General features: G+C 42.4%; 1 protein-coding gene across 3 annotated transcripts in view; it reads left to right on the top strand.

Moving 5' to 3' along the window:
* SLC6A6 (solute carrier family 6 member 6) overlaps positions 1-14,060 on the top strand; it is a 48,474-nt gene that overhangs the window by 29,089 nt on the left and 5,325 nt on the right. For all 3 annotated transcript variants that reach the window (XM_026052481.1, XM_026052482.1, XM_026052479.1), the window contains 6 exons: positions 952-1,084; positions 4,804-4,938; positions 6,852-6,955; positions 7,069-7,193; positions 10,947-11,059; positions 13,401-13,538. In XM_026052481.1, coding sequence (XP_025908266.1) covers positions 952-1,084; positions 4,804-4,938; positions 6,852-6,955; positions 7,069-7,193; positions 10,947-11,059; positions 13,401-13,538 — 748 coding nt within the window. The remainder of the gene's footprint in view (positions 1-951; positions 1,085-4,803; positions 4,939-6,851; positions 6,956-7,068; positions 7,194-10,946; positions 11,060-13,400; positions 13,539-14,060) is intronic.

The following is a 14,060-nucleotide window of genomic DNA, read 5'->3' as shown; positions in this document are numbered from 1 at the left end:
AGCTCCTGTTACGTTTTCATATTCCACATTAGCAGAGCACATTAGTGTATTAATAAGGCTCAAGAATTCTTGTTTACCACGAACTCAGCCTCAACCTGTTCTCCCATTCTTTACCTGAGTGACAGTTAGTGACAGTGCGTTTACTATAAATTATAATTAATAACAACATCGTGCAGAAAAGATGTGGAGTTAGCTAAGAGAGCTTTGCTGAACCTGTGTAGTGGTGGGTTTTGCAGCAAAACCCCAAAGCGATCAATATAGCCCAGATTCTCCTCCCCCCAGGCTTGAATTTTCTGGGTATCCAGTTTGAGTAGTTCTGCTGCAAAAATACATTAGTTTAGATCTTACAATAGATTTTTAACACTGAGGCTCTGCTGGAAAGTCCAGGCAGGTCCCTTGAGGTCTTCAGCCTTTGTGAGACAGGATAACATGGAATGGAGAAAATCCAAATAATCACCTAATGCACTTGCTACCCTGGTATTGAAAAGCAGCATTTCTAGTAACCCATTGGGGTGCTTTGCAGAAAGCTAGATAGGATTGCTGAGCCATGCTCTAGGTGAGATGACCATCTGCTTTTAGTTCTCTAATAAAAATCAAAGAGGTCTCAGGTAAATGCATTAATGGGTCTCCCTATTTCAAATGCTTTGGGAGTGAATTATTCATTGCTTCCTGAGCGCAAGCTCTATAGATGATTTTTTTACATGTTTGTAGGAACTGCCCCTTTAGATTGGGAAGTTGGCATTTATTTTTAAAGAAAGCCCAGAAGTTTTCAGTTGAGGTTTGTCTTATAATAAGCAGCACTAACTTAGTCAGGAAGCATTCAAAGGGCTGGGATCTACCAGTTCATCTGCTGTCATAAATGCAATTTTATACTTGCAGAGATCCTAACGAGAATCTGAACTAATTGAGCTCTTGCATCCCTCTCTTGTTTTCTTTCATTTCAATATATAGGCGCAATGTACTGAGTTTGTCCTCGGGAATTGAAGATATTGGTATTATCAAGTGGGATCTAGCCCTGTGTCTCCTCCTTGTCTGGGTGATATGTTTCTTCTGCATTTGGAAAGGAGTCAAATCCACTGGGAAAGTAAGTGCTCTTTTACCCTTTTCATAATCATTGCAGTAAAAGAGTTAGCAGATGTCATGAATACTAGGTAATGCCATTGCAAAAATGCATATTTCTGCACTGAATAAAAGGGGGATTTGAGTGGCTTTGGAAAGTCATTGACAGTGCCAAAAGTATAAAATGCCTTTGAGTCAAGTAGCCATTAATGGGGTGGCATGATGAAGCAGATACAAGCAGCTAGACAGCTTTCTGAATAGCTCTTTTCCTCTGTGAGGAAGAACATCCCAATAATCTTGTGATAATTGTGGTGCTCTGCACATCCTGCCCGTGCTGGCATAGCAGCCAAGCTCTCCCTCAGTGCAGTGGGGTGGATGCTAACTTGGGGAGGGATGTCTCCAGGCAATGGATAGTGCTGGCTCCATGGCACTTTTGAAATGCTGCTTGCTTGCAGAAGAGCTCTGTGTGGACCTGGCAGACCACACTGGGGTACTCCTTCACAAGCACTCTCCTTAGCAGAGATTGTCATCAAAAACTGCACTGACATTTGGATGTCTTTTCCAAATACTGAATTCATTTGCAGTCTGCTTATCAGGACTCTGCTTCACTGTTTTCTCTGACAGAAACGCGAGATGCAGCTTTGGGCTGAGTGTAATGAGAAGGAAAATTAATTCCTGTCTCCTAGTGTCCCAACTAAACCCAACGCAGTAAAGCAGAGGCTTCACCCTTGCATGCCTCTGTAGCTTTATATATCCTCACTATATGCTTATCCTATGCTCTGTAGAGTCATGTTTTTCTCTAAAGGGTGATAGTTAAGTCTTGCCTGACCTCACTCTATGCCAGAACCAGTAGCAAATTACAGAAAATTTGGCCAATCACTTAGCAATATAAAGCATGGTATTACTGCCTGCTGGATATGCTAATATTCTTAGACCTAGTTTCATGAGAAAACAAGGCCTTTGAAGCCATTGCATTTCTGTGTGTCTTTCAATTCTGTTGAGTCAATGTTTCAGATAAATCTGACAGCGTTAGACAGATCTCAGGATATTAAGTTCCCACAAATTTCTTGTCAACTAGGTAAAAGTGAGCAACCGTCTTAGTGTGCCAACTGAAATAAAAGGCCACAGGGTGAACCCTTACTGCATCCCAGAGAGCCTGCAAGAGAAACTGTGACTGCCTCAGCTGCAAATAAAAAGCATCATTTTGCACTCATACCTTGCTAGAACCTGGGAAATCAACCAGGAGACACAACTCCATAGGAAACCATATCTCATTAGCTTTCCTAAATTATTTTTTTTCACTGTCATTTCTGCCTTGCCTTTTTTTTTTTTKTGGCTTTCTCATGGAGCCTCATTAAAATCAGGCTGGTGCTTTATTCTGTATTCCTGCTGGGTTTTGCCCTGGAGAACAGTTTCCACACCTTTAAGTATACACGCTGACAAAAATGTTTGCGTTCTGTGTTACTACTGATTGAGGTGACCCATTGAGGAGATCGTGTAAGTTTTATAGTGAAGGAGAACACCCTAAATCTCCCACACAGCGGAATGGAAATGCCTGTTTCAGCAGTACACTTTGTGAGCATGGGGTCTGCCTGACAAAGTTAAGGTAGTTCCAAGAGATTCCCCAGATTCCATATGGTATGTTATTTCAGGCTCCTGTGAACACGACAAAATGAATTAGAATCTGTTATCTAACAATTTTTATCTTCTAGAAACCTGGCAAAACTGTATTTAGGCAATGTAAATAGAAATTCACAGCCTGCTTTCCAGTGTATCTGGGATCATTAGAGGATGGAGCCGCCCAGTGAAACCACTGGAAAGTCTCTGGTTGACTCCATTAACTTTGGGGTCATACAAAAGTAAACTGTAAACTCTAATGGAGGACTTGAATTATTTGCAAAGTCTGGTTTACTTTAGTAGATCATTGTTTATATCACTTCCCTGCTTTCCAGCGTGCTAATAACTCTTTACAGAGCAGGAAAAAAAAAAAAGAGAGAACAGGAGACATAGTTCTTGCATCTTGCAGTAGCGTATTGGGGAAATAAACCCAAAGCAATGAACAAAAAAAATAGTTGTGCTTATTTTTTGGATAATGTACTTGATCTGAAAATCTCCTCCAGAGAATTTTTCCCTGCAGGGCAAAGTCCATTTTGTAGGTGGAATTTACCCAGATGCTATGAATACATGCAAGCATATCCTTCTTGTAAGAAAACTTTTATTTTTCATAGGCTGGGATTATATGTTAAAAAAAAAAAAAGATTATAAAGCATAGAATTTCCCCTTTTATCCTTTGGTTTTTGATAAAACTGGGCTAATGTATAATATGTACTATTTGTCAATGGCAAATATACAAAAACCCCAGGAAGAGAATTGAAAAAGATCTTTATGAAAAGCTTTCTTTTCATTTTATGAAATCAGTTTGGCTCCATGAATTATTATGGCAGTGCAGGCTTTGAGTTCTCCTGGTTATTCTCAGAGGACACACTTAAAAAGAAAAATGATGCATCCTGGGAGCTTTGCTGTAGTTAAACAAATTCTGAAAAACAAAAATATATTTTAACTCAAGGCAGCAAACTGTAATTACCTGAGGGGATCATCTGACTCCATGAGAAAAAAAAAACCTTTCTTGGACAGTAGTTATTCCTGACTATAACACAGCGATTATATAAAAAATGAGAAAAAGCTCTGATGAGCAAGGACAACAAAATGTTAGAGGTCAAAAAGTATGGGTCTAAAGATAGAACTGTCCAAAGCCAGCCTAAATTACCCCCCACACTCGAGATTAAAGCAAAGGGCTCTTTCATCAACTGAACCAAAAGAAGGCAGGAGAAAGAAGTAGACTGTTATTCACAGAGAGAGGGAATAGAGGTTAAAGATAATGAAGACATATTCTCAAAAGTAGATGAATAGATCCTTAGTTGTTCAGTAATGATGTTGCTGAATAGGCAGCAAAGGCAAAAATAAAATTATGGACTGGAAATTACCACTGTGGAGGCTGCTGCCAACCTGAAGAGCTTAATGCCTTTAAGGCAAGGGGAAGGGAGGCGAAGAAGCGCAGACCCAATTATCTTCATGGCTAACAAGTGTCACATGAAGTTGCTGATAAGATATTTGTGAGGCTTCACTGCAAATGTAGGGTTAGCAGCAGAGCCTCGCGGCACCGTTGGAGAAAAACAAATGGAGTCCCTGTGGCGAGGAAATCCCCCACAGAACCGAGTCCGTGGTGGCCTCGTGCTCTCTGGGGAAGGGCTGCGGGGCCTTGCAGGTTGCTTTGCAAGCCACCTTATGGGTTTTAGGTTGAGATCAAGAGTGAGGTAATGCTTCTGGCACCCCTGGTGAGGACATCTCTGCAGCTTCACTGGCAAAGGTGTACTTGTCAAGTGAGAAGAACCTGTAGGGCCAAGGCAGGACTTCTAATTAAAGTCACGAGTTGTATGAAACCCTCTGTATTTTGTGCCTGAATGACATAATGGCTTCTTTGGGGCAGGTCAGGGGAGATAAATGAAACTGAATGTTCCCAAGGCCCCAAGCAACACGCTGTGTTGGCTGAGCGCAGGAACCAGGAGAACAATTGCAAGTGGGAGAGAGCATTACACTAAAAATAGCCCCCAACAAACAGAAACTCAGGTCGGGTCCTTTTTAGGTATGAGGGGCCTTTGAATTCCAGTCATTAGATCTCTTCTGATTTTGGAGTTGTAGCGTCAACCAGCAGAGACTAAACATAGTGTTTCTTTGCATTGCCAGGTTGTGTACATCACTGCCACATTCCCATTCCTCATGCTCCTCGTTCTGCTCATCCGTGGGGTGACCCTGCCTGGAGCTGCAGAAGGCATCAAGTTTTATCTTTATCCTGATATCTCACGGTTAGCTGATCCACAGGTACCGAATCAGGAACGGGGAATGGGATGATTTCCGAAACAAGGGGGACAGTCAATGGAGGGTGATGGTGGTGACGTCACGGCACTGCATTTTTTCCATGGTCTTTAAGGGTCCAAATATAGCATGAACTTTAATGCTTGGTTATGTTTTCCAGAATATCTGCTCGAAAAGATCACTGTTATATGTGTTAATGCATCTTTCCATGTGTGTGTATGTGTGTGTATGCGTGTGTGTGTATTTTTTTTTGTGTCAAAGGACTCTGAGGCTGTAGACTCTGTCCCGTTATAGAATCTCAGCTTTCTTGTTGGTAAGGTAAGGGAGATACATGTTTTTAATGAGGGTAGTCTTTAGTTTCAAAGGAGAGAAACGTGAGCTTCACAGCTGGAACATCAAGCAACAACTGTGAGTATCAGTGTCACTTTAGTTCCCATTGCTCAGGAGGAGGAGAGCGGGGGAAAAAAAGGAATGAAATAATAGAATGAAAACCTATGCAAAGGTGAAGACCAAAGCCTTCTGAAGCACCACAAGGAGGATTTGCTTGGTACTGGCTGTTAGGACCTAGGCTTCCTTTTTCCATATAGGCTTTGATTAGATGAAGATCTCTGTCTGGACTCGCAAACTCCAAATAAGTGACACTTCAACATATCAGCATCACTTCAGCCAACAGTGATCACATGAGAAACGAAAAACAATACAATACAAAAAAAGGATGAAGAACACATCTTTTAAGAAAACTAGATGTTAGTCTGCCTGAGAATAATGTCTTTTTTTTTTTTTTGATGCTTCTTTATAATGGATATTAGATTAAAACAAAAATTTTGCCTAAATAACTGAAGTAGGATAAGCATAATTGAAAAAAAAAAAAACATTGTGGCAGTTTGGTTTATTCTCTAGTCATACTCTGTTTATACAAGACAACCTCTTTATATCAGACATTATATTTTATGAATGCATCTTCTTTTATGGGACTTCTATGGGACTCTATCATTTTTATGATCTACCCTTAGCACTAAGACGAGAGCGACAGCTGATAAATGTAGAAGAGATTCACATGAGCAGGCAGGACACTCTCCCATAGTGAGTTTTTTTTCCAGTAAAAGCATTGTCTCCAAGGAGGTATTAGTCGTCAGGGTCCTGAAAAGTGATGGTGGAAGGGAATATATGAGGGTCTACAGGCTGAATTCTCACTTAATCAGATATTCTTTGTAGTTTCCACTGGCTTTAGCACGCTTACATTAGCAGAAAAAAAGTTGTGAGTAGATGGACTCAAAGGATGAATTTGATGGCTTGTTATATATTTCCTAACTTGGAGGTTCATGGTATAATGCTCTATTTTTCTGTATGATTTTTTTTTTAATATTAGAAAGAATCATGAGACTGAGATAATCTTCTTGCAGTTTAAATGGCACTGTATTTTGGTTGTTTTTTCCCCCATTCCTATGTCTTTTTTTTTTTTTCCCCTTGCATTTGAATAGTTAGAAAAATAACCAAAAAAGAAAAAAAAAGAAAAATGCCTGTTTCTCAAGCTTTCCATTATTGTCAATTTAGTGACCATGTAGGCTGATTCTATTTTACTGCATTTCCTAGAGCATTGGAGTACATTTATTGCGTCAACAGGAAGGATCGGTTGAATGATTAAGGCAGTAGAAATACTGAACATTTCTGGGGAGGGAATACTGGGACTAATGAAGAGATGCCATTCTTGTGGACTCTGATGCTAACAATTTTCTTTTCCCAACAAAAGATGAATTTGCAAATGTGATGTTTTCTTTCCCTTCCTTCCTGATCCTATAGCTATCATTCTCAATGGAAGCAAGTATTTTGTTGATATTGCATACTTGGAATTGTGTGTTTGTGTTGGGTGTTGCAATGCAATGATGCCTGTAGTAACAATCCTTCCATCTTCCCTTTAGGTCTGGATAGATGCAGGGACACAAATCTTCTTCTCATATGCAATCTGCTTAGGAGCAATGACTTCCCTGGGGAGCTACAACAAGTACAAATACAACTGCTATAGGCAAGTTTCCATCCAAGGGGGTTTAGTGTTTTAGCTAAATGATGTAAATAAAGTAGGGACAATGGGTTAATTTTTTTTTAATTAACTTGCTCCATGACATATGTGTGACTTAGGGACTGTTTGCTGCTGGGATGCCTGAACAGTGGTACCAGTTTTGTGTCTGGCTTCGCAATTTTTTCCGTCCTGGGCTTCATGGCACAAGAGCAAGGGGTGAACATTGCTGATGTGGCAGAGTCAGGTACGATGGTATTGGTGGCAGTGGTGGTGGGCACTGCCGCCTAGCGTGTGAGCAAAGTTCTGCAGACTCAATCAGCTAACATCTAAGCAATAAAAACAGAACCAGATTTCCCGTAATCTCCAGAAAAATAAGCACATTCACACCTGTTGATTTGGGCTTGCATCTAGAGCAATGATGGTTAGCTGGGGCTATGTAGTTTGTTCTTTCTTGATTAACAGGGCAGTTAGCACGCTTCCTAGAGGGGGTTAATCCTTTTCAGTTGAGTTTAGCCATTATCTAGGGTCCAAAAACATCATTGATTTAAAAATTTATTCCATCCTTCTTGTCAGACTACCTGTATTTTCACTCAGATGCAAATAGCCAGTTCTTATGTATTTTTTGTAGCTTAAGTTTCACTTGCTCACAGAGGGAATATTCTTGGCCTCTTGAAGGGACTCATGTTTCTAAGTCTCACTGAAAGGCAGGAGAAGTTGGAGAACCAGTTCTCATGGATTCTATGGACCATTTCATCCGCAATAACTATAGCTGTTGCAATCCCGCCTTTATGACATATAGCTTTGGGCTGAGGTTGATATTCTGGTGAGAGGTCCATTTTGAAATGGGATATACATTATAGGCTTCCCCGGTGCAGAATGGGTTCTTGCCCCTGATATCCAGCTTAAGTGCATGCAGCTGAAGGAGGTTAAATCCTCACAGCATGTGTGTGAATATATATTGGAAACTATAGATGACATTTGTCTTCTGTGCTTGTCTTATCCATAAGGGCAAGGGTAGCAATGTGTTTTCGAGGGGGAACAGACAGCATAGATGGGCATTACCAACCCCAGGAATTCAAAACTAACCGGTCAGGCTTCAACAACCACAAGACAGGCTTAGAGCTAATCAAATTCATAGAATGTCACTTCAGAGCACTTCCAGCAATTCTTTCTGACTTTTTTTAGCAATTACAATTCACCTGCATAGTATTTGAAAGCTCTCTTCTCTGCAAAAAAATTTAGAAATAGAATTAAAAAAGAACAGAATGAACATGATATGTCTTCTAATCATATGACTCCAGGAGTGAAGTCGTTATGAAAAATATCTCACATTACAAGGGCTAATGAAAAACTAATGACGCTGGTGGCACTGCTGCATTCTTGGGTGGCTAAAATTGGCATACCTCTTGCAATTGCAATTAGTCTCTTGGCCATAATGATTATTCTGATCAGAGGTTGATTGCTTTGTTTGAGCACAGGAAGCAAGGGAATAATCCTACTGAATGAATTGTAAATAGCCCCACTTTTTTTAATATGTAGGTGGATCGATTCCAAGAGTAGTGTTTTTAAGTATTTACACACTGATGTTTTTTTCTGGTCAATATTTATTCTAATTCTGATTAATTAAATCCACTGATAAGCAGGCAGCTGCATTCCTTTTGCTTGGCATTTGGTAAATTAAATAATTTCACAGTAACGTTGCATTATTTTTTTAAAAGTAAATAATTTATTAGTAACCCAGCACTATTAAGTAATGTTTAGATACAAATTAACGAATGAATTTGGTGCTTACAGAGCATTTTTCCAGAAAGAGCTCAAAAAGCATTTTTCAAAGGGGACTGACGTAATCCAAATTCTATACCTGGAGCAGCAAGGGTGCTGTGTAGTTTCAGACTTTGTTTTTTGCCTCGTTGCACATTTCCTTGTTGATCCCTTCAGGATTTGCAATTTGAGGATTTAAATTCAGCCCTAGTTGGCAATGGGCAGGAATTGCAGCCATCTCAGCCGGCCAGGGGGATACCCTTAGCCAGCCAACTGAACCCATAGCTGCTCTGTTTCCAGCCCCAGGGATGTTTTTCCATGACAGGGAGCGTTGTCCAGGTCCTTCCAGCAGATCCTAGGGCAGTTTTCACTCGCTGCCTCCCCCGGTGCTGAGCACTTGTGGGTTTGGGTCATGCAAAGTCACAGCCGCCCCAACCAAAACGTTAGGGAAAGGTGAGGAGATGGCTCTAACATTAGGGAGGACCTTACCCACAGGGCACCCACCTCCCTCCACCGCCTCACAGCATGTTCAGTCCCTCCTCATGGTTTTTATTAATCAGCACTGTCCCTGTTTTTTTTTTTTTTAAGGCACTTTTAGCATTTTCAGGAGGCTTCAGATTTGAGAGAAAAAAAAATCTTTCTGAGCAACCAAGTCCAGATTAAGTATCATTTAAAATTCCTTATGTTCACCGATGGGGTTGCCAGAAACGTTTTTGTTTTCCCGCAGATTTTTCGCCCTTATATTCCAACTGTTAGTTTCAAAGGCAAATCAAAGCTAGCACAGAGCTCAGGGCCCTTAGGCTGCACCACAGCACAAGGACACGTCCCCGGGGTGAAGCATGCAGCAGTTTGGGGGGGTTATGGAGGGCAGCCGTTTTACATCTGTCTCAGCAAAGATCGGGACGGGGTGGGGAGGCCAAATCCCTGCAAATTTTAGACACCCACCAATTTATTTTGGTATCGTCTGTCGTATAAAAATCTTAGTCTCATTTTAAATAAAACTAGTTGCTCGATTGTTTGGCTAATTTGTATTTATTTCTGTTCAAGCATTTTCAGTGACTTAAAGTTTTCTCTAGTTTAAAAAGAAAAGTTTATTTTTTTTTACTTCTCCCTCTACTTTTTCCATCTTTCTTGTTGCAAAGCAAAAGTGGGAGGTAGGAAGAACAGCTTTAAGAGATTTTTTTCTGTACAGGCTAGACGAGGAGACATCAGGCCCCATACTTCAGAAGTTAAGAAAGCAAAATTCCTCTCCCCATTGAAAGCAAAGTTTTATCTAAATCTGCTTAAAAGGCATGGAAAGCGCTAGTTTTCAAGGCTCTTTAACCAAAAAAAGGAAAGAAAAAAGGCAGACATTGCCAGGCTTCCATGGTGGCCCATGTGGAGAGGGCTGTTAATGCGAGGAGCCGGGTCCCTGGTCCCACAGCCCCAGGGGGGCTCTAGAACCGGCCTCGCCCCCACGTTTGGGCCCAGGGGGTTTGTGCCCTGGGCCGGGGCACCCTGGGGCCACCCTGTCCATGGGCCCCGGCGTGGCCGTGCTCGGCGTCGCTGCCGCCCCACGTCGCTGCGGCCGCGAGGAGGTGATTGCCTTTCCCCTTGAGTGTCGGCCCCAGGAGGTGCGGAGCGCGGAGGCGCTTCGCCAGGGAGCCGGGCCCAGCGGCTAGGACTAGCCTGCTGCTCCAGCGCAGGGTGGGCAGAGTTGCCGCCCGTCTTCCCCTTGCCCCTCTACCAAACACACGCAGAGCTCGGAGGTGGCCACGTCCACAGAGGTGCCTGTCCCAGGGAACCTTTGGAGCAGAGAGCCCCTTCCCTGCATGCGAGAGAGCTCCATCATCATCATCTCCATCGTGCACATGGGGGCTAGCGATGGGATTCTGCCATTCCCCTGCAATCCCCCCCGCCCTCGTCCCCCCCGCCCCGCTCCGGCGCTGCGTCCGCGTGGGACAGGCCTAGGAGCAGACTCGTTACGGGCACGTTTGAGACAGATGTTAAAACTGGCCGTCTGTTAGCCATGGCCTCGGGGGGGGTTGCCTGTGGTTTCTGCTGTAGTCATGCGTGCTTCGTTTTCAGATAAAAGAGCCAAACTGTTTCACTTCTGGTATTTCCAGCCGCGTTTGGATTTATCTGAACGGAACCAGGCATTCCTGCATTTGAGTGTGCCTACCTCTGCTGAAGAGCTGGTACTTACTAGTTCTCTCCCCTTCCCTTCCCCCTTCCCTGTTCTCTCTTTCTCCTTTAGGTCCCGGCCTGGCCTTCATTGCCTACCCGAAAGCCGTGTCCATGATGCCGCTGCCCACCTTTTGGGCAATCCTTTTCTTTATTATGCTTCTGTTGCTTGGACTGGATAGCCAGGTGAGTGCGTTGGGTGCGAGAGATGGGGCTGAGCACTTCAAATGCGGGACAGACCGTAGAAATCTGTAGGATGCTTCCTGCCACTGCCATCAACTGGGTGGCCACCTTCATTAATACTCACTGTAATTAATAACAACAAGGAATGCGAGCGCCACTGGCTGCAAAGCGCCAAACAAATGCAAAGTCATTTATAAGGTGCAAAAAGCACAGGTTTGGGGATGTGTATCCAGGGTAACTTCACTACCTGGCAGAGGGAAAAGAAAGTAGCTTCTGTCATCAGCTCTCAGAGACCCTGAACACCTTGGGGTCCTGCTGACTCCTGATGCCAGCCCCAAGTGGGCCAGGGAGCATCTCAGGACAGCTCCGGCCGTCCGAACCACACACTGCTATTAATTGCAGAGCAAGGGAAAAATCAAAAGTTCAGGGATTTAGGCTGTTTTTTCCCAGTGGTTGCTTGTAGAAATGTTGGAATAAATAGCACAAGAGGACCCTGTAAATCATTTCTAGATAGTCCACTTACAAGGAAACAGATGTGACCAAGGTTTATGCAGTGACCATGCGTTTGAAATTGCTTAATTTTGGGGGCAACAGGCAGCTTTCTGCACTGAAATGCAAAGTAACTAGGATTACCAGAACGCCAGTGACAGGGGCAAAGTATTTGTTTAGACTAAATCCTCTCCCATATGAAGAGAGCTCTGCAAATGGGTTTTTACTCATTTCTTGTGCACTTGTCTCTTACGTTTTTGACATTCCATGTGTCCTAAATTGATCTTTGTGGCTTAATTTTTGAACTGCAGTGAACACCTTTAAATCTCTCTGAAATGAATATAGAAGTGTCCAGAACTGTGGTTCAGCAGCCCTGTACTTTGACAAATTGGAAGCTGTCTAGTAGTTTTAAAAAGCTCCTAACTGTGTAGAATGATTAAAACTAATTGGAGCGCTTAATTTCTCTCTTCCAACCCTCTTTTTTTGTTGTTGTTGTTTTTGTTTTTGGAGTGCAGTCAAGCAGGTTTCTGGAATGCCAGAGCGGTTTAAGATCAAATCAGACCAAAGGAAATGATTGCATTAAAAAAAAAAAAAAAAAAGCCAGTTTCAGAAGTCCCAGTAACAAGAGAGAGGGCAACAAAATCTGATGGCCTATTTTCAGAGCAGGTTGTCATTCCTAACAGGGCTTCAGCTCCTGGTCAAAAAGGACATAGTTAATGCAGGGCACTTCTGGGCACTTCAGGAGCAATCTAGATACTGGATAGAAGAAGGTATCTTGTCTTGAATAATGCTGCTTTGTAAATGCCCCATGATAAAGAGCTGATCGTAAGATAATTTAGCCACTGAAAGTGAAGGTCAGCTCCACAGAGCTACCTTGGCAACCCTTGACGGCCTCATGTTTTCAGTGAACTTGATGCTTTTGCCTTGGGTAGGGTCCAAAAGCGAATGGGAAGGGTTGCACTGACACCTGCAAGCTTAGAACCTGGTCAGGGGGAAAGGCAGGACTTGGCTGAACGATCCCTCCCTTCCTCTGGGTTTGTTTGAGAGGAGCTGAGCAGTCCCTTTTCCCTGCAGGAAGACAGGGCTTCCATTCCAGAAACTTCTACTCAAATCCAGTTTTGGTTATTTGGTTAACACAAAGTTATATAAAGCTCAAAGTTATCAAAAATACAGTTATCACTAGCTAGATAAATTCAGATTTTGGCTAATCTTTGGCCACATTTTTGTTAAATCTTTGTAAATACCAAATCTGCATATGGGAAATGTAGCAACAGATCTGTTATCGTTGGGCCCCATAGCCTCATTCAGAAGTGCTCAAGGTGAGAAAAGATTGCCTATTTAGCATCAAAGCTTCCTTTCCACTGGCTGGATTTTAACTAGCAAAATCAAGAGTGCAGTTATATCTACTTACTGAATTAACCAAAACAGCACCTACTTACAAGGTGCTGGGGCACATCAGAGAAAGAGACTGAGAGGTCTCAGCTCGGAAGACTTAGGCATTACTGAGCATTTTCTCTCTGCCTCTTTTCCAGCAAATATCTCATTTTTATGTGGCACAGCTGTAGCTTGAAAGCCACGTAAGTGCCTTCCCAACGTCAAATTAAGTTCCCTTCTCCCTGTGGCTTGCATTTGCAAAGCCTCTGCAGGAGTTCAGGAGGATGCTAGGAAATGAACAGCCATTCTCAAGCCTGTTCCAGGCAGAAAATTGCCCCCACACTTTAACCATTGTGTTTTAAGGAATGATTTCTGAGTTACTTGTTCGGAATAGTGTTTTGTTTAATTATATGACAGGATAAAATGCCTGGTGGGTATGTTTTGAGTCACGTTTTTTTGTTATTGTTGTTTGCTTCTCTAGTTTGTTGAAGTTGAAGGACAGATCACGTCATTAGTTGATCTGCACCCATCCTTCCTAAGGAAGGGTTACCGACGGGAAATCTTCATCGCTGTAGTATGTTTCCTTAGCTATCTTCTGGGACTAACTATGGTGACTGAGGTAAGTAACGCGGGTTGTCTGAAATTGTCTTCATTTTTGGTCCCTGTGGAGATGAATTTACACTACAAATCAGACAGCGCAGTAATAACCACTCCAAAAACCAGCCTCTTTAGATCTTCACTACCTCTTTCATCCCTAGTTCTGAAACTGTTTTGAAAGGGAGCTAAATACTCCCCCCTTCTTCAGTGTGAGGAGGAGGGATCTGAAATCTCATTAATTTCAATCCGATCTAAGGTACTAATCAACTTCAGTATGAATATTAACATCTGGCTCCAAATGATGAAACGTAATGGGAACCTCCGGTAAAGCAGATTAAAATCCCATCCAGTGCATGCAGGGAAAGAGATTTTAATCTTAGTTACACAGATCTGAATCAGTTATATAGCCTTGGATTTATTCTAGTGTAAACAAGACTGGAATATGTTCCGGTGGCTGCACTGCCGTGATATTTATCTCCAAAATAAAATTCAAGACAGATTTTAAAAACAACTGAAGAGGACAACTATGGGAGTTAAAATAGTA

Source organism: Nothoprocta perdicaria, unplaced genomic scaffold (genome assembly GCF_003342845.1).
Source record: "Nothoprocta perdicaria isolate Ctin4 unplaced genomic scaffold, notPer1 scaffold_9, whole genome shotgun sequence".
Classification (NCBI taxonomy): domain Eukaryota; kingdom Metazoa; phylum Chordata; class Aves; order Tinamiformes; family Tinamidae; genus Nothoprocta; species Nothoprocta perdicaria.
Note: the sequence above shows the minus strand (reverse complement) of the source record. Positions and strands in the feature narration are given on the sequence as shown.